This window comes from Eptatretus burgeri, chromosome 8 (assembly GCF_056783735.1).
Source record: "Eptatretus burgeri isolate ZD-2024b chromosome 8, Ebu_testis_v1, whole genome shotgun sequence".
Taxonomy (NCBI): domain Eukaryota; kingdom Metazoa; phylum Chordata; class Myxini; order Myxiniformes; family Myxinidae; genus Eptatretus; species Eptatretus burgeri.
Window position 1 is genome coordinate 81506759 of NC_140968.1, and position 21047 is coordinate 81527805.

The 21047-nt window shown below is 41.1% G+C and overlaps 1 protein-coding gene across 6 annotated transcripts in view; it reads left to right on the forward strand.

The window, feature by feature from the left end:
* Nucleotides 1-10369, forward strand: part of LOC147022153 (sterol O-acyltransferase 1-like) — a 99140-nt gene extending 88771 nt beyond the window's left edge. For all 6 annotated transcript variants that reach the window (XR_015061086.1, XM_085892794.1, XM_085892797.1 and 3 more), the window contains 2 exons: nucleotides 8535-8680; nucleotides 9093-10369. Coding sequence is in view for 5 of the 6 variants with exons in the window: in XM_085892794.1 (XP_085748920.1) it covers nucleotides 8535-8680; nucleotides 9093-9149 (203 nt within the window). In the remaining variant the exon portion in view is untranslated. The remainder of the gene's footprint in view (nucleotides 1-8534; nucleotides 8681-9092) is intronic.
* Nucleotides 10370-21047: the final 10678 nt, after the last annotated feature.

The following is a 21047-nucleotide window of genomic DNA, read 5'->3' on the forward strand; positions in this document are numbered from 1 at the left end:
CCAGTCGGCTTGAGTGAAATGCCAGACTCGACGGCGGTGAGGTGGTTCTCTGATAACAGCCAGAGAGATGTCCACTTTGACAAGGACGTGGTCAGAAGAACCAATTGGAGCGAAGGAAGAGCAGCAGATATTGTCAGGGAAATTTGTCAAAATCAGATCCAGAAGAGATGGAGTACCATTGGTTGAGATCCGGGTCGGGAAGTTGACCGATTGAGTCAGTCCCAATGAGTCGCAGAAAGCTTTTGCTGAGCTGCCATGGCAGGTGAGAGAGGTACCCACACCGAGCCAACTGGCGTGATGACAATTGAAGTCACCACATAAGAGGAAGAGAGAGTTTGGATGAGAAGATAGAAGATGGTCCATGTTTTCGGATAGTGAGGTGTAGATGGAGTCATCACTGTTCGGTGGACGGTACAGTACACATATAAACATGAGGTGGGAGTGGATGGGAAGCCGAAGCCAGAGGTATTCCTGGGGGTGTGGGGGGGAGTGAGAGCAGTGCATGGAGAGTGAGGAATAGAGTCTTTGATGAAGAGAGCAACACCTCCACCAGGACGAGGCTCAGGTCTGTCATACCATAAGAGGGAGTAGCCAGGGAGAGATACTTGGGAGTCAGACACGTCTTGGGAGAGGAAAGTTTCTGTTAGGCAGATAATGTCTGGTTTGTCAGTGGCAACCTGTATGGAAAGATCTGAAAGGTTTGAGCGAAGGCCCCGGATATTTGAGGTCCACACTTTTAATGAAGAGGAAGGGGAGGAGGCTTTGGGTGCAGGAGGTGGAGGGGGAGGGGAGGGTAGGACAAGGGACGAGGGGGGCAGGTAAGGAGGGTTGCTGAAGGAGTGTGGGGTATTGCAGAACAGCGAGGGGAGGGGGCCGAATGAGGAGGAGAAAAGGCTCTGTGGTGCTGGGGGTGAGGGGGGACAAGAGACAAGGAAGAAGGCAGTTGAGGATTTGAGGAGGTGGAGTGAAGAGATGGAGGTGAGAGGGCAGTGGAGGGAGGCAGGTTGGTGGATGAGAGGGGGGCAACTTTGAGAAGGAAGAGTGAGGGGGATGAAAGGTGGGAGAAAGGTGAGGGGGGATTTTTGAGAGAGGTGAGAGGGAGGCTTGGAGGGAGAAGAGTGGGATGGTTGCTTTGAGAGTGAGAGTGAGGGGTGAGGGGGTGAGTTGGCACTGAAGTTGGAAAAAAAGAATGTTTGATGGAAAGCGAGCATCCATGGCAAACTGTGGTTTTTAAAAGTTTTAGGTCAGAGATGCGATTTAACACAATTCTTGATGGATGCAATGAAGGCGAATTCAGAGCATGGAGAGAAGAAGCGCTGTAATAGTTGGATTTTTTAGGCAAGGAATGAAGGAGAGGTCGAAATGAGAGCAGTCTGTTAAAATAGCAGAAGAGTAGTGCATTGTGAAACAGTAAAGAGTACCACATGTGTGAGAGAGGAAGATGAAGCATTATAAGATCGTTTTTGTTGTTAAAAATAATGTATGAGAGAGTTCAACAGATTAGGTCATGGAAGTGTAAAAAAAAAAAAATTGAGGAAGAAGACGAGGAGGAGGTTAAGAGGAAGAAGAAGAAGCAGAATCGGGAGAAGGTGAGCGTGTTGTTGTTGGGTATATATATATATATTTTTGTTAATATTAATATATGAGAGAGTTCAACAGATTAGGTCATGGAAGTGTAAAAAAAAAAAAAATCGAGGAAGAAGACGAGGAGGAAGTTAAGAGGAAGAAGAAGAAGAAGAAGCAGAATCGGGAGAAGGTGAGCGTGTTGTTGTTGTTGGGTATATATATATATATATATATATATATATATATATATATATATATATTTTTTTTTTTTTTTGTTGTTAATATTAATATATGAGAGAGTTCAACAGATTAGGTCATGGAAGTGTAAAAAAAAAAAAAATCGAGGAAGAAGACGAGGAGGAAGTTAAGAGGAAGAAGAAGAAGCAGAATCGGGAGAAGGTGAGCGTGTTGTTGTTGTTGTAGGGTTTTTTTTTTGTGATAAGAAAGAGATTAGTTGGGAGAATGGGGGATGTTTGGAAAGTGGGGAGGATCAAAATTGAAGGTAATGGGGAGGATAGAAATTGAAGGTAATGGGGAGAAAAAACAAACAAACAAAAAAAAAAACGATCGAACACCGAGTGGAACTGGTAGGCCTCAAACCTAGGCCTAGGCCTCCAGCACAGGTAAGAACGTCGACAAAAATACTCTCAAAATAGCACGATTTTTGAAACAAAACCGAACTAGCAACACACAGTAACATGTAGGTGAGAAAATTAAACAGTTAAAACAGGACAAATAACAACCGGAAACTTAGCTTTGAGAACGTCAGCAGGGAGCCCCAAAGGAGACCTCTCGCTGCTCTAAAACCGGAACCGGAAGTCAACCCTTAAAAGTGTGGGTCTTTCCTTTGGAGAAATTGTAAAGATTGCCAAGGTATCAGTGAGTACAGTTTCCTCCACCATCAAAAGGCACTTGGAAACTGGAGGAAACTCTGACAGGAAGAGGTCTAGCAGACCCAAAGCCACAACACAATCAGACGACAAGTTTCTGAGTCAACAGCTTGCGTGATAGGCAGCTCACAGGACAGCAGCTTCAAGCACAGCTTAACACTGGTCGAAGTAAGGAAGTCTCAGTTTCAACTGTGAAGAGAAGACTTCGAGCTGCAGGTTTGACAGGTCGAGTGGCACTAAGAAAGTCATTGTTAAGATTGCAAAATAAGAAAAAGAAGCTTGCCTGGGCCATGAAGCACCGCCAGTGGACTACTGAAAACTGGAAGAAGGTCTTATGGACCGGCGAATCAAAATTTGAAATCTTCGGTTCATCACGCAGAGTTTTTGTAAGCCGCCGAGTAGGCGAAAGGATGGTTCCTCAGTGTGTGACACCAACTGTCAAACATGGAGGAGGAAGCCTGATGATCTGGGACTCTTTTGCTGGATCCAGAGTTGGCGACTTGCACAGAGTGACTGACACCCTGAACCAAAAGGGCTACCACAGCATTTTACAGTGCCATGCAATACCCTCTGGTCTATGCCTAGTTGATCAGCGGTTCATCATACAGCAAGATAATGACCCAAAACATACCTCCAGGCTATGTCAGAACTACATTACAAGAAAAGAACAAGACTGTAGGCTTCAAATCATGGAATGGCCAGCAGTCTCCAGACTTAAACCCCATTGAGCTGTTTTGGGATGAACTGGACAGAAGGGTGAAAGCAAAGAAAGCTTCAAGTGCAACACATTTGTGGGAACTTCTGCAACAGTGTTGGGAAGAACTTTCCGAACAATATTTGATTTCCATTGTCGAAAGAATGCCACGAGTTTGTTCGGCTGCAAAATTTATATCTGCAAAAGGTGGCTACTTTGATGAGACAAAAATTTAGATTAAATTTTGTTCAACAAAACAATTCCATGATTTCTTTTATATCTACAATTGTTTATTTGTTCTGTGCTTTAATTTCAGGGTACATTGAAACATGAAAGTGCTAAAATTTCAGTAAAAACTGGAAAAATGGTGGTGTTCTAAAACTTTTGACCGGTAGAGTACCTTCTGCAATAAAAAGTCCACATCAACCTTGAAACATTCTTGTATGCGTTGTAGGGTCGCCTTTGGCGAGCGCTGTAAAGTTTACAACTTTTGTAAAGTTGTAAAGGCGAGCCTAGAGTCCTCCCGCCTATGGATGAATCGGGTTAACTAATTTACCACGCGGTTTAACCACCGGGGAACCACGCCCTTGGTACGCCTTGTCTGAACCTGATCACTCTACTGGATCAGATCTCATTTCAGGATCGCATGCAGCCAAGGGACTCGTGTATGCCAAAATTGCAGGATTTTTCATCCTTTACTCCTTTATTTTTTTCCTCTTTCCTCCTACACATGTAGGTAATAAATATATGGCCTTTCACTGCATTGAAAGAAGCAACTTTGATATGAAATGGCAGTTCCTTCCACCTTCCACCCCCCACCCCCCCCCACTCCCATCCCCACCTTCCATACTCTTTCACTTCCTCTTACGTTCGGCTTCTGGCTCTTATTTGCCTTCGAGGGATCTGATGTTGCAAAGGGCATGGAGATCCTGTCCAGTTTGGAAGGCAAACCAATTAAATAGTCTTGTGAGTTTGCCACTTGGGAGAAACTTTGTAGATTTTTGGGGGTTAGAGGACAGCTGTAGGTGTGGAAGCCAGAAGACACAGCTTTTTATTCCTACAAGACAGCATCTGCTGATATCCTCAAAGTAATATTTGATGTGTTGCTGTAGAAGCATTCGACCTCGTAAGGTTCTGTGCTCCTTGTTTGGTTGGTGTCCTGCATTTTTCTAATCTTTGTTTGTGTCGCAAGATGGAGGAAAGAGCTTTATTGGCTTATCCAGTGGTTTTGTTTCTGCCCGTGCTGACCTGCCATTTGCCATGTGAGGATTTGGCATATACAAAGATGGATGGTGAAACAAAGGACACGATGAGATGATGAACATTTTCTCATCCTCCTCCCTCTTTTGATTCACTGCTGCCCTTCTCATGCGACTGTAATCCCTCGAGTCAAATTAGGCTGGCGTCTCGTTCATTTAATTCCATCACTGTCAGATAATGGAACGTTGCAAATATAATCGCTTCACTTTGGTGGCAGGTGGCAGGCTGAGACCATTCCCCAGTGGAAACGCTGCCGAGCTTCCAAGCATGCTCGCGGCGCAGCTCGGTGGGTCGTGTCACCGCTCTCTTTTATTTGGCATCAAGTGCCTTCATGGATTTGTTGTAGATACCATTTTTTATTGGGTCGTATTGAGAAAGTGCCACGACATAAAGAGTATTCATATTTTCATAACGGGGGCAATAGTAGGCTGTTGCACCTTCACTCATTAAAAATCGCACAGAATTTTTCTTATTGTTGTTATTGTTCCCTCCAACCCTCTGTCTCGTTGAGTGTTTCATGACATTCGTCGTTGCCATTTGTCATCATTACCCAAGAGAGAATGCATGGCCCAAGCGGGTGTTTTGGGCTGATGGCAGCGACAATGCTGGAGAAGTGGTCTTGGGCGGTGACAACCCTCGAGGCGAGGAAAACATAGTACATAATTAGTGGGTCGCCATGTTCTGTGCTCATACAAATGTAAACTAGTGCTCATACAAGTGTAAACTAGTGCTCAAATTGGGAAAACAAATATGGTGGCTCATGTTTATATAAGTTTCTACTTTTCATGGATTATATTATTGAGTTTTACTGAAGACATTTGCAACCTGAGTAATATGCTTTCTGTGATGGATATTATGGTAGGGTGTTTTGTGAAAATTGCAAAACTTGGGCTATTTCATCACAAAACACTTGTGCAGTTTCACTTGTGTGAAGGTAAACTACTACTAATATGACTACTACAACAAAACTCTGCACAGAAAGCATTAAAATTGGAATGTTGGTAACATTCTTTTTGATAAATAATTATGAGGAAAGTTAACTTAACTTTTTGTGGAGCAGTAAATGTGGAACTGTCACGCGATGAGTGGGGGGGGGGGTGGTTGAGATGTTAGCCAGACCTTTGGAAGGCTAAGCCATGTGCTGTAAGAGGGCACAGTGAAACCATTTCCCAGCATGGCTTGTCCTCATTGAACCTCACCTGGTGTCCTCATTTCCCAGCATGTGGTTTTAGATGGCTTGGGTTGACTGAATGTTTGGCCAATGCTTTGAGCTCAATTGTCAAGAAGCATGTAACACTGCTCGGTGCATGCTCAACTGCAAAACATATATTCCTTTATTAAACTACCATCTGAACTAAGCAGTAACTTGAACATGTAACATTGGTCGAGTTATTGAAGACTCTGCTTTACTCGTTTTGCCATTAAACATTGCCCTTTTTAACCTTACTTTATCTTTAGTACAGCACTTAACTCTGCTTAAATAAGTGGTAGGTGTAGGGTCAGCAAGTGAGACTCAAGATGGTCCGTTTGTGTAGTGTACTGTGTGGTACCAGTTTGAGGAAGATTAATTTGAGGGCGTGCAGAGGGAAGTTGGAACCAAAATGTGGTTCAAAAATGAAGATACCACCAACTATGTACAGCTACCTAACAGGCAAGGCTCCAAGCAGACTTGGAGAGGCATCGCATGACTTAAATATGCAGATTATGAGACCCTATGTTTTTCATGTTCAAATGGGTGTGGATAGGTGTTTGTGTCGGCTGCCTGATGACAGCTTTTTGCTTGTATGTCATGTTTTAAAGCAGTTTGCCAATTTTTCTCTTCCTTTTCCAAAGTTGAATTTTGAATATAAACTCTATGCCCTTTATTCACTTCCTCCCACCCCACCCTGCATGCTGTACCTCTTCCCATCTCCACCAGTCAAGCTCAAAATTAACAAAGCTAAATTATGCACAAAGAGGGGGCTCTGTACCTAGTCGTATGGACACTCACCTCTGAGCTGTCTAGCCTGTATTCGAATCTTGGCCCAGCGACGACAAGCTGTCATCCCGGTGTTTCACAGACAAGGCGATTCATCATCGCATGTGTCATCCTCGAATGGACGTTAAACTGGGCGTTCATCTGCTACCATTTGTTGGTGGATGTTAATGATCCCAGGGTGTATTTCACAAAGAGTAGGTGAGCAATTGCCAGCACCCTGGCCAAATTCCAAATTCCTGGTCTAATTTACAAGGGACACTGCATCAGCGGCACAGCTGCTTCTCCAGCAAATGATGCTACCCACAGCCAATATTAAGAAGTGCAACAGAGGGAATTGATCATACAGGCATGTACCTTGAGGTTGGGGGAGGGGGGGTGTTGCAATATATTCCATGCTGATGTCTTACGGATATACCGCATGTGGTGAAGCGATGTGGACTTTCTTCACCTCATTCATTCTTGAAGGGACAGGAAAGTCTATTGAAAGTGAGTGTGCTTGTGAGTATGTCAGTCCACTGGCAGATCTACTTTAGTATCGGTCATTCATTCCCAGAGATACTGTATAATTTATATACGTCAATGAGGATCTGCATTGTTGAATGCTCCGTCTTGTTTATGTTTGTGTTGTAAAATAATTATGGTTGCTTCGAAGAAAGTTGGATAGTTTAGGAACAGGATAAGCACTTTTTTATTTTTAGTGTGAGCTCAACTTTTGACCCTGCAATGATTTGAAGTTCTGTACGTGTCAAATGTCGAAATCCTTCCCAGCTGGCATATAAGGTTTTTGCTACAAATCCTGGGTGAGCATAAGGATGTGAAACTGAAATGCGAATAAGATGAATTATGGTGGGATGGATATCACAGTACAGTGGTGAGAAAAAGTTTGTGAACCCTTTCAAATTTTCTGTTTCTGCATAAATTTGACTGCAGATGTGATGACATCTTCATCTAAGTTCTAATAATAGATAAAGAGACCCTGATTAAATAAATAACACATGAAAAAAAAAATCTACTTTTTCATTTATTTATTGAGCAAAATGATCCAACATTCAATTTCTTTGTTAGAAAAAGTATGACTAAGTATGAAAACCGAGCTGTTAGGGTTAGCTGTAAGTTTAGTAAAAAAAAAATGATCCAACATTCAAATTCTTTGTCGGAAAAAGTATGACTAAGTATGGAAAGGAACAAAATGGAAAAAGGGAAATGCCAACAGCAGAGTAGAAGTGAGGGTCAGATAAAGGGAGGAGGGAGAAGGACCCATGGAGGTGAACAAGCTGTACACAAGCTGAATGACACACAGCAAGACGAAGGGGAAGGTGGGGATGAAACAACAGGAACAAACCAACCGACAACTATCAACCGAAAACGGATGAGGGAGAAGGGGGGAAAAAAATCACAATAACCTGGAAAAGGGGAGTGCTTGGGAATGGGGTCATGAGATCATCATTATGGATGGGGGATGACTTGAGGTAGTGGTGAACAGCTGTTTTGAAGCCCTGGAGGGAAAAATGGGACTGAACAGATGGACTGGGGGAGTTTATTCCACAGGTGAGAGAAAAGAGTAACAAATGAGTGGAGGTGAGTAGTGAGCCTGTATTTTAACAAGAAGTGGGTTACTGCCAAACCATGCATGCCCTGTAGAAACCTGGGAGGGACAGGGCCAAGAGAGGTAGATGATGTAAGACTAAAAGAGGCGGTAGAGTATAGAGGCCACCAACCTGTCTGTAATGTGAAAGTAACAGGCCGAGACATTCTGCTTCTGAGCAATGACGAGGGCTGACAAATAACTGTGTGCATATAGATACTATTATGTACGAAAGGTTTGTTTGGTGATTATTTATCACTTCTCTGAGTTGCCTGTGAAGAATATAGCAGGTGTTGCAAAGCGTGCACAGGTGAGAAAGTTGCCATAAGAAAAGTTTATGATGTTGACTCATTCACCCCCTTGTTTTCTTCCCCCTCTACCCCCCCCCCCCCCATCACCCATCGCATTACCCATGTACAATTGTATTCAGAAAATTGATAAACTCTTATACAGCCTCGCACCAGAATAGTCTTGACAATAACCAAGGAATAATGAGTAGCGCCATCCTCATTTGCATTGGGTACTTAAGTTATTAACCACCATGATATCTTATGCTTCCAGTGGCCTTCAACTTTTTGATGCACGACAAGCGTACGAGTCCCATTTGGAATGTGGTCATGTGGACGGAAATGTACATTGGCCTTGGCATCATCGTATGCCTGTACTCACAGGAGTGGTATGCCCAGCAGCAGTGTCCTTTGCACAAGGTGAGCCATTTACCACCTTTTAAACCAATGTCATTTACTTTGTAAGGCAGAATTTTGTGCAGATTCCTTTAAAAGCCATTTGTTAAGCTTGGAATGCAACTTCAATGGTGCTCGGGGCACTCCCAGTAACTAACATGATGATGGGTTGAATCTTTAACCACGCAACCATTTGTATGCGAGTTTGCATTCCATAATGGCATCATGGTGCATTGCTTCCTGCCGGTTTCAACTCGACTTTAAAGGCACAGCCAGAGCTTTCTCTCTGCTGGGTGCCTGCTGTGGGTGTAAGCCCCTAACTTTGAAAAGGTTAATTGGACACCTGGTGTCCTCAGTTCCGTTTTTTTTTATTCCACCTCTTTCCACGGCCCTTTTTCTCTCCTCCTTCCCTCCCACCTCTTTAACACCTCCGCAGCACACATTTCTGGACCTGATCACTCCTCGCTCTTGGAGTTGCAAACAAGCACTGTGAGCTGCCTTATCATCTACCATATCCCCCCGACCTTACAGTTTCGGGAATGGGGACTTCATGTTTGTGGTTTTGGATTCAAGTGAGGCCTCATTGATTTTGGAAGGGGCTGCAGAGCACTTCTTATTTTTTTCCACATGTGGCTGATGTCTCCATGAACAAATCGATGTCAGCCCCACATTGACTGCCTCAGGATTTTAGGGAAGTACCACACGTTGAGCTGCTCATACTCTATGTTGAAGTCTTTGCGAAACAAAGCTACAAAATCCCCTCACTATTCCGAGACGAGTGGGGGTGCATTATTGACTTTGTGAAAAATAAAACCAAATTTTTTTTTTTTTGGGACCCAATTTGAATGTGGAATGATTTTTGAAGATTGTTTTAGGGCTATTTTGTTTAACTATTTGCTCTTTGTTTCGTGGATTGCTCGACTCATTTTCCGTGTGCCTTACGTAACATTGCTTTACTCGTGGCGGCTTTCATGATTAAAATTATTGCCAAAGCTCTGGAAGCAGAGCTCATGGTTCCACGTCGGTGTGCAGCGTGGCTTTGTGCTATGCTGAATCTGAGGTGCACTGCCTCCTTATGCTCAAACGATTTGGGTTTTGGACCAAAATATCAGGTGTTGGAATGGAGAAACAAGTGTTGCTAATAGGACTCAAGGTGATTTATTTTTTGTTCTTTGTTATCGATTTAGTTTTTTGGGAAATATTCCTTTTCAAATTCCTAAATTTGTATCTCTTCTTCTGCTAAAATCTGTTGCAAAAGATTGTTTGTTTTATTTTTTGTCTTTGCTTGGTTTGGGTGATTGGTTGAGCGGTGAGAGGTGTGAATATGTTTTGCAGAGAAGAATGGCTCTCCAGAGAGACATTTTTAAAAAAATCAAAATCGGTACAATCTCTTTGAATTGGAAGATCAAATTTATTGGCTTTTAACAATCTGTGATGATGTGAAAAGAACATTATTTATTCACATGGATTTAAAGATTAAATACTGTGAGTGCCAGTGTGGACATCTTCCATGACTTTTAACCTTGGACAAACCCTCATGACCTTCCTCAACTATCAATGTCTTCAAGATCTCGCAAGAGATTTTCGTTGAACTTCCGTTTATGGCGAGCCGAATGGCTTATTGTCTATTTCCATGCATTGTTCACGTTAAATACAATACTTGAAGGTTTGGAATATGATCGACTTTGCAATCGAATAAAACGGAAAACAATTTGTCTTTGTCTGCACAAATTCCTTGATACATTTCAGGCAATAAATGAGTGTACTTGTTCGAGCAGGTTTTACTATGATGTCAAATAATGTCACAATGGCTATTCTTGATCAGAGAAGTAAGAAATGTCCTTTCATCTCGATTATTACGACTGACAATTACTACTACTATTACTACTTTTTTTGTAATGGCCGAGATTATTCCTACCTTGAAGGGTGAGCCGTTGAAGGGTGAGCCGTTGAACGTTTTTGGCCAAAGTCTTTCACAAACTGACTGGCCAGACCTGATGTTGGACTGGGAGGCAAGTTCTACTGCTGCTGTTTTCTTGGCAAGTGTTGATTTTCGTTGAATTCACACCAGGTGTTGTGAATTCACACCAATCAGAGGGTTGTCAACCTACCATGGACGCTGGTTACATGGTGTTACCTGTTGGTGACCTAATAACCTTAACTAAGATCTGCTCCCTCAATGCACACCTGAGTACTTATTATGGCTGACCTGAACCATGAGTGTAGCGTTGGCTACTCAGCGGAGCCAATCAGTGGGGCAAAAACTTCCCATATATGTATCTATTACGTACACGCTATGTTTTATCAATGAAAGAAATGACATGAACTTGGCAGAGTAAAAAGATAACTATTTATTTACACACACAAAGCAGGCAATCAAACATGTATTTAGAAGCAGTCATTCCATCTGAAATCACCAAATTTAAGAAAATGTTCCCAGTTGACCCCCTCAGATTTACTTTAAACTTTCATAAAATAGTTCCCAGGTATCAAAATGAAGCTGCATAAAATTTTAGGTCCATAGATGGGATCAACTCCCAGATATTGAGGATTGAAAATGTGGTTGTGGCCCTATTTTTATGGTCGTTGCGAGCATCACAAAATGAACGGCTGCTTTTAAACTCCCACAACTTTTTAAATATTAATGCTGGAGCCTTGAAATTTTCAGAGATTAGTCTTCTATAACTGCTCTGTAAGAAACAAACATAAAACCGAGTATACCTCTTAAATTTTATGACCTGATCAGTTGAAATCCAGAAAAAAAATGTTGGTTTTTGTATGAAGACCCAACTTTGAGACCCCATATATTTTTATTGACCCATTCCAGAAGCTTGAAATTTTTTCATGTAATAACTGTATGGTAGTAGTATTCAAATACATGTTTACTTTTCTTAATCAGTCATATATATTAGTCATGATCCCTCAAAGATTGAAAATTTTCATTTTTCCCCAAAATTCAGTTGAGGATCACAAAGATATGACAAGGTATACCACTTCAAATTTTTCACCATTGGAAAGAGCATATTCAAGTTTACAAAAGTGTCAAATATCAAAGTGGTATATTTTTTAAAAAATATTTTCTATTGTTTTTAAAACTGTTGTTAACACAGTCGTGAATACATGAAGTGGGTGCATGGTGAGGACACCATGGTAATCATGAATGATGAGTTCTCTGATTCAAATTAATAATTCAAAAATATATCACATACTGCAATAACAATGTAATAAAACATTTCATGTAAATGATTTGAATAGGTCCTTGATCTGCTTTTCCAAGTCAGGTGCAAGCTTGTACTGCCTCCCAGTTGACGTTAGGGGAGCATCAATAACTTTCATCACATGGACCAAAGGAACCCAACAAATGTCCTCCCTTGAATGTAACTATATACACTGCTGACATCAGCAGATCAGCCACCATTCCTGAGTTCTATTTTTAGCCCTAGCCAGATGAGTTAAACTCTTGCTATATACAAATGAGAAACAAAGAATTAAATTCAAATTTCAAAGTATTGTGTTCATGGTATCCTAATAGCAGATGATATGTATGTACATTGTATACATGTACTACACATATGTACTACATGTAAAAGGACTGTTCATGAAATAGCACACACCGCACACAGTACTGGCAGAACATCATTTATTCAAATATTGATAGAAACATTATACCACTTTGATATTTGACACTTTGTAAACTTGAATATGCTCTTTCCAATGGTGAACAATTTGAAGTGTTATACCTTGTCATATATTTGCAATCCTCACCTGAATTTGGGGGAAAAATGAAAATTTTCAATTTTTGAGGGATCATGACTATTATATATGACTGATTAAGAAAAGTAAACATGTATTTGAATACTACTACCATACAGTTATTACCTGAAAAAATTTCAAGCTTCTGGGATGGGTCAATAAAAATATGTGGTCTCAAAGTTGGGTCTTCATAAAAAAATAAAAAAAAATTTCTGGATTTCAACTGATCAGGTCATAAAATTTAATAGAGGTATACTCAGTTTTATGTTTGTTTCTTACAGAGCAGTTATAGAAGAATAATCTGAAAATTTCAAGGCTCCAGCATTAATATTTTAAAAGTTGTGGGAGTTTAAAAATAGCCGTTCATTTTGTGATGCTCACAACGACCATAAAATAGGGCCACAACCACATTTTCAACCCTCAATATCTCGGAGTTGACTGCATCTATGGACCTAAAATTTGACGCAGCTTCATTTTGATACCTGGGAACTATTTTATGAAAGTTTAAAGTAAATCTGAGGGGGTCACCTGGGAGGCCTCTGGTGATATGAGGTGGAATGACTCAGCATGCAACAGCTATCTTTACTTACACAAGTTGGCAATCATCAAACAAAGGCAAAAGACACAAAGAAAAGAATTACCCCTAATACATATTCCCCTTGTACAGATTTACATAGACAACAGACAGGCACCATCATTTGTTCTGGAAAAAAAGGAGATGAGAAGAAATGAGGAACAAAGAAGTGGAGTGTGTGGCCAACTCCTCCCTTACCTCACGCAACTGCATGGGGTTGTGTTGGGCTAAATATTCTTGGGGTGGTGAGGGGGTATTAGTGGATGAGGAGTTCGGTGGTGAAGTGTCAGTGTTGTCAGAAGCAGGTTGTGTGTGTGTGTGTGTGTGTGTGTGTGTGTGTGTGTGTGTGTGTGTGTGTGTGTGTGTGTGTGTGTGTGTGTAGATGGAGCTACATGACGCCCCAGGGATTTCACCATGTCCTTGGCTCATGGGCCACTCACTCACCTCTGGCCCCAACACGACTCACTCATGTGCCCTGTATCCCAGCTGTATCCCTGTATCCCACTCTGGCAGACAATCTCCTGAACAAGTAGTCGGAGATGTACTCATACCCCTGAAAAACAGTGTCCCTGTGGTATCGACGATAACTATGAACTGAGCCGAGTCCTGGCCTTTTATATGCGCCATGCCGGGCGTGGCTTCGAGGAAGCAGGCTTCATGCGAGCATCTTTCTTGGTGCACGTCCAATAGGGGTGGGTGCAACGATCAGGCTGTGGAAAAATCCCCGCTTTGTTACGCCTGATACGGGCAACCCCCAGCCCCCCCGCTCCCCCCCTTTCTTGCCGTGGGCGCAGTGCGGTAGCACAAATCTTCCTCTGTGCTGTGCATGTGTTTGAGAAGTGTTGGGAGCGTGCCAAATGTTGGAGTGGAGGAAAGGAAGAATGTGGAAGGGAATTTGACCAGTTCGGAGGATTAATTGTCGATGGTGAAGGACGGATGAACAGAGAGTTGATTGTGAATAATAAAAGAATGAGTGTATCAAGTGGTGAGGGAGATGGATACAGATGGTCCGAAGGATGAGAATAAATTGACTGTGGGGTTGAAAGAAAGACTGACGGGATGAAGGACAGTTTGTTGAATTGAGGTTTGGTAAAGCGAATTGTTGGTGGATTGAGGTGATTAAAAGTGCGTGGACAAGGGGAAGATCACACCGGGAATACACAGACGAAGCTCAACGTATTTACCCCCATCCTCCCCCCAAACCTTTGGGCAAAGGTCTACTGACCACATAAACTAATGAAATCACGAATTCTAGGGAATCCTACATGTACACGACGAGGGAGGAAGAAAAGGTGGAAAGAGTGAGAGACAAAGATGAGGAGTGGGAGCAATGTGTTGTTATAGAAATAAATCATGAAATGGTGAATACTGGTGTGTTGGCATTGGTATATTTGGACTGTGTGGGATCTTTAACGTCCCACAAACTAATGTTAGCAGATGGGACACCAAGTTTAACGTCTACCCAAGGGATGGCACACACAGTAATTAATACCTTGCCTGTAAAACACCAGAATGAGAGTTTATACCTGCGTTGGGATTCAAACCTCGGCTAGACAGCTCAGAAGCGAGTGTGTGTGCCTCGAGGCTATCCTGCCAATCTTAAAATCATCAAACTACCCAAGCATTTTAATCTTATTGATTTCAAACTGGATGATCAAGGCACGATATTTCAGAGCAACCTAAAATGTGTGATTGTTTCCCTTTAAAATCACCACAGTGATTTTACAATCATCGTCTCATGAGATCTACTGCACATTAAAATCGACAAAATCCGAATTGGAAAGGTATGGCTTGTTTGGTGTTCACATATGAGCACCTCTCATGACCTCTTGCCCCAGTTTCATATCTGAAATAGTTCGTCGATTTGTCCCTTGCCTACTATTGTCCTTTTAATTCATGTTAAAGTATAATCATGTCTTCTAATGAGTTTCACTTCCATGAGCCTGAAATCACGTGATAGAACAAACATTCAAAGGCTCAACATGAGCAACACAGACATCAAGCATAGAAAAAGGGCATTTGGTCCAACTGTACCTGCGGTCACTCACCATTTGATTATGGTATCAGTAAATAACTCCTCTTCGGACCCATTCTAATAATTCACTTTTTCACATCATGTCTATAGTAACACCCACGAGTGTCACACAACCAATATACAAGTGGAGGATCTGTGGTTCGATATTGACAGAATTGCTTCTGATCAACAGTTCTGTAATTATTGCATTTTCACTTTCAATTCATCGGCAAAGGTTTACAGCATGTTGACTTCTATCTCAGCCTTTAGGGTTACAATAGCGTTTAATTTGACAAGTCAAACCAGCAGCGACCCCTTGTTTCCCCAAACCGAACTGCATTTTGTCCACCATTATTCAATACTGCATCTATTTTTTTTAAATTCACAAAGCAGAAGGACTGTATATTTTGATAGAATCAGTGACACAGTGATTTCTCATTTTGACAATCAAGAGAGGAACTTCAATCCATCAATACATGGGTATCTCCAGAGAAATTGGAACACACACACACACACACACACACACACACACACACACACACACACACACACACACACACACACACACACACACACACACACACCATTTGAAAGCCTTTATCCCTCAGCAGGGGTCAGCTTTTTGCGGGCTCCAATCATGGTTCCCTTTCTTGTGGCAATGTTTTTTAGGGGCAGATGCTCTTCCTGATGCCAACCCTTTCATCGCCTTCGGCCCAGCAGGGATAATTACCAGTATACTGGTGCTCATTTCGCCTTCCTTCAGAAGGATGACAGGCTGAGTCGGCTGAGTCAACCCCCCTGATGCTAACTCAGCGGCCAGCGGGGCTTGAACTCAGGACCCCAAGGATCCCAAGCCACTGCCTTAACCACACCAGGCTCATATGTAAATATATGTATATGTATATGCATATATATCTATCTATATATATATATATATATATATATATATATATATATATCTATCTATATATATATATATATATATATATATATATATATATATATATATATATATATATATATATATATATATATATCTATCTATATATATATATATATATATATATATATATATATCTATCTATATATATATATATATATATATATATATATATATATATATATATATATATATATATATACTAGTACGTGCAAAAAAAAAACAAAAACAACCTTAAAACCGCTTGCCAGAAAACCACACAGGCCGTTCCTTCACTCTCGCGTGGCTGAACGTGCATGACCGTACGTGCAACCCCCCCCCCCCCCCGCCAAAAACAAACAAACTTTCAAACAACCACACAGGCCGTTCCTTCGCTGTCGTAAATGACAACTGGATTGGGGCATTGTGTTTAAGAAAATCGAGAAAGAAAGTATACAGTAAAGGCCCAGTCACGCCTTGACGTTTTCGCCAGCTTTTGCCGATTTTTGGAAAAATTGTCTAAAATGCTGGTACACGTCGAATACGTTATGGGTAAGTTTTGATAACATTGAGAGCACGCTGAAAAACACTGCCAACTTCGTTGTACGCTGGCTTTAAACGTTGTACGTTTCAGTTGTCCTCAAATTTTCCATACTTGAAATTTTAAGACTTATGCCAGCATATAACTCACACGTTCCGCATAACGCTGGCCATAAATTGTAGGCACGTCACACGATCGTTGACAAGTCGACACATGTTACTTGTAAGTTACTCATAAGTCGAAACACGTCGAGGAAATGTTTAGCGTACCCCAAACTTATTTCTAACCTATGAGTAACGTGTTGTACTCACGTTACGCGATCGGTGACACACATCGACACACGTTACTTGTAAGGTGCTCATAAGTCGAAACACATCAAGGTAATGGTTAGCGTCAGTGTTCCAGACTCCCTGGTTTTTTTTTTTTGGTTTTTTTTTCTTCCTTCCTTTGTAATGATGGTGATTTTTGACACTTCGATTTCTAGTGCGGTTATAATATAATACAATTAATAGGCTGCCGCTCAACGATTTAAATCATAACCGCACTGTACACTGAACACCGTCATACCGAAGAAAAAAAAATAAACCGGGAGTCTGGAACATTGACGCGAACCATTACCTTGACGTGTTTCGACTCATGAACACCTTTCAAGTAACGTGTGTCGATATGTGTCAACGATCACATATCGTGCGTACAACTTATTCCCATCGCATGCGGAGCGTGTGTCATACAGCAAGTACGTCATAAAATTTTCAACATGTTTAAAATTATAAGATGTACTCATTTACTACGACGTATGATCGCGTACTTTAGCGTTCTATTCACGCATACCAAACTTACCCATACCGTATTCCACGTGCGCCAGCGTTTTAGACGCATTTTTCAGAGGTCGGTATAAGTTATCTATAACACAACGAAACGTTCTGTGTCCGTTACTAATACGTTGTGCATAAGACCAAGTCGTTATGAATACGTCCGAATCTTTAAAAAAAAACATCAAAAGTTCAACGTAAGCCAGCGTTTTACATACATTTTAATACGTTGCCATTGCTGGCTAAAACGTCAAGGTGTGACTGGGCCTTAAGTCGTTAAACCGAGAAAAAAAAAATCGAGAAAGAATACAGTAAGTTGTCACTATCCGGAAGCCCGGAAGTTAAGTCCTTACTGTCTGGAAGTTCGCATATCGCAGTTAAGATGATTAGCAATTTAGTTTTAATGGTCAATTATTCAATTAGCGCCAATGTATTTTGCCTTTTCGCAATGGCATCGCAAGGAAAAACACAAAGAGAAGAGAAGGGGAAAACAACAAGCAAACAAACAAAAAAAACGTATGTGTAAAAAAAAACAAAAAAAAAAAACCCAAAATATAAAAAAAATATAACTTTCAAACAACCACACAGTCCATTCCTTCGCTCTCGTAAACGACGACTGGATTGGGGGCATTCTGTTTATCGATAAATGCGCAAAAGGAACCGAAAATTATGAGAATACACCAAGTCATCACTATCCGTAAGTCCGTACGTTGAAACCCATAATGGGGAACGTGGCTGAGGTTCTCTGCCCCATCGGCCACGCATAAGCAGCAACGTGTCCTGTCATTGGTTGGTAAATAAATGGCCGCAGCAACGCATCTTGTCATTGGTTGGGAAATAAATGGGCAAAACTTGGGAAGCACTTGTCCGATTAATATCAAACCTTGAAAAAGCACATACTCAGGTCCCCAGCAATATACCTGGCAAGTTTCAATTAGATCGGACCAGTGGTTTCGAGAAACAGCAGTCACAGACACACGCACACACAACACACAACACACAGAGCTGGAATTAATATATATATATATATATATATATATATATATATATATATATATATATAAAATAGTGCATGCCCATACGTGCGTGCCCGTACATGTGTCGCAGTACGTGCCAAGCGAGCAGCTTGTTCTTCATCCTGGTATGAACCTACCTGTCAAGTTTCATCAAAATCGGTTGACTCTTCTGGCCTCCAGAGCTGTCCATTACATACAAACAAACAAACATACAAACAAGCCAGTAGGCGGACATGGGTAGTCGCCTACCCAATAGAACCTGACGCGACGGGCCCGTTCGATGGGGAATGACCTGAGGATTAAGCCCAAGAAAATTCATGATTCCAGCTTCAAGGGTTCATGCTGCAGATTGTTTTTTCATTAAAATACCCCCACATTTAGAGGTTTTTCGGCCATTGCTGAGCAACGGAGGGGTCCATAGCAACGGTTCTTTCTCACACAAAACTAGGACATACCGTGAACCTACCATACCAGTTTCATGTATATCTAACTAATAGTCTCCGAGATATAACGAACTTCGTTTTTTTATTGTTTTCGACCAGGGTTCATTCAAAGTCTATCTTCTCCGACAGTTTCCATAGGAACCGGCTGGAAATTTTTGACAATATGGCTGAATGTTCTGCCTTCAGTCGCTCATGGCCCGATTTTTGATTTTCTAAAAAATAATTTTTTGATGATTTTTCAAAAATTTCAAAGTCCCGTTGCTTGGCAACGGTGGTGTCCAGAACAACGGTTCTCATTTGCACACAACGAGGTCATGGTATGAACCGACCAACGAAGTTTCATAGAAATCGCCATTTTAAATACTGATAATAAGGGTAGAACAAATCTCCAAAAAAAAATTTTGGATTTTTTTTTTCCGACTCGATCGACGACCCAACAGACGGAAAGAGTGAAAATAAGGGTACTCTCGCGACCACCCAACAAGCCGGTAGGTGACATGGTTGGTCGCGACATAATTGCATACAAGTCATACATTTTTTGATGGATGGGGCTGAAATTTTTTGACAAAGAGGTTGATTATAGTACGTATAAAAGCATGGAAGACAATATTTGATTTTCGAAAAAATAATTTTTTGAGGATTTTTCAAAAATTTCAAAGTCCCCTTGCTAGGCAACGGTGGTGTCCATAAGAACAGTGCTCAAAAGCAGAGAACGAGATCCTGGTGTGAACCTACCTGTGAAGTTTCATCAAAATTGGTTGACTCCTCAGGCCTCCAGAGCTGTCCATGACATACAGACATACAAACAAACAAACAAACAAACATACAGACAGATGGAAAATGTGAAAATAAGGTTACTCTTGCGACCACCCAACATACATACATACATACAGACAGACGGAAAAAGTGAAAATAAGGGTACTCAAGCGACCACCAACAAGCTGGAAGGCGACATGGGTGGTCGCGACATAATTGCATACTAGTCATACAGTTTTTGAGGGATCGGCTGAAAATTTTTGACAAAGAGGTTGATGAAAGTGCGCATAAAAGCCTGGAAGCTAATTTTTGATTTTCGAAAAAATAATTTTTTTCAGATTTTTCAAAAATTTCAAAGTCCCGTTGCGAGGCAATAGTGATGTCCATAGCAACGGTTCTCATTTGCACAGAACTTGGTCATGGTATGAACCGAACAACCAAGTTTCAGCGAAATCGCCATTTTAAATACTGATAATAAGGGGAGAACAAATGTCAAAAAAAAAATTTGGAATTTTTTTTTTTTTTTCGACAAGATCGACTACCCAAGACGGAAAATTTCAAAGTCCCGTTGCGAGGCAACGGTGGTGTCCATAGCAACAGTTCTTATTTGCACACAACTAGGTCATGGTATGAACCTACCAACCAAGTTTCATCGAAATCACCATTGTATTAACTGAAATCGCCATTTTAAATACTGATAATAAGGGGAGAACAAATCTCAAAAAAAAAATTGACTGGTTTTTTTTTTTTTTTCGACAAGATCGACTACACAACAAACAAAAAATTCCAAAGTCCCGTTGCGAGGCAACGTTGGTGTCCATAGGAACAGTTCTTATTTGCACACAACTAGGTCATGGTATGAACCTACCAACCACGTTTCATCGAAATCGCCAATGTATTAACAGAAATCGCCATTGCAAATTCTGATAAGCGTAGAACAAATCTCAAAAAAAAAAAAATTGGAATTTTTTTTTTTCGACCAGATCGACTACCCAACAGATGGAAAAAGTGAAAATAAGAGTACTCCAGCGATAACCCAACAAGCCGGTAGGCGACATGGGTGTTCGTGACATAATTGCATTCCAGTCATATAGTTTTTGACGGATCGGTTTGAAATTTTTTGACAAAGAGGATGATTATCGTGCGCATAAAAGCCTGTCAGCCAAATTTTGATTTCCGAAAAATTTTTTTTTTAGGATTTTTCAAAAATTTCAAAGTCCCGTTGCGAGGTTACGGTGGTGTCCAGAGCAACGGTTCTCATTTGCACACAACTTTGTCATGGTATGAACCTACCAACCAAGTTTCATTGAAATCGCCATTGTATTAACTGAAATCGCCATTTTAAATTCTGATGACAAGGGAAGAACAAATCTCAAAAATAAATTATTGGATTTTTTTTTCTTTTCAACTAGATCGACTACCCAACAGACGGAAAAAGTGAAAATAAGGGGACTCTCACGACCACCCAACAAGCCGGGAGGTGACATGGATGGTTGCGACATAATTGCATACTAGTCATAGTTTTTGACGGATCGGGCTGAAATTTTTTGACAAAGATTTGAT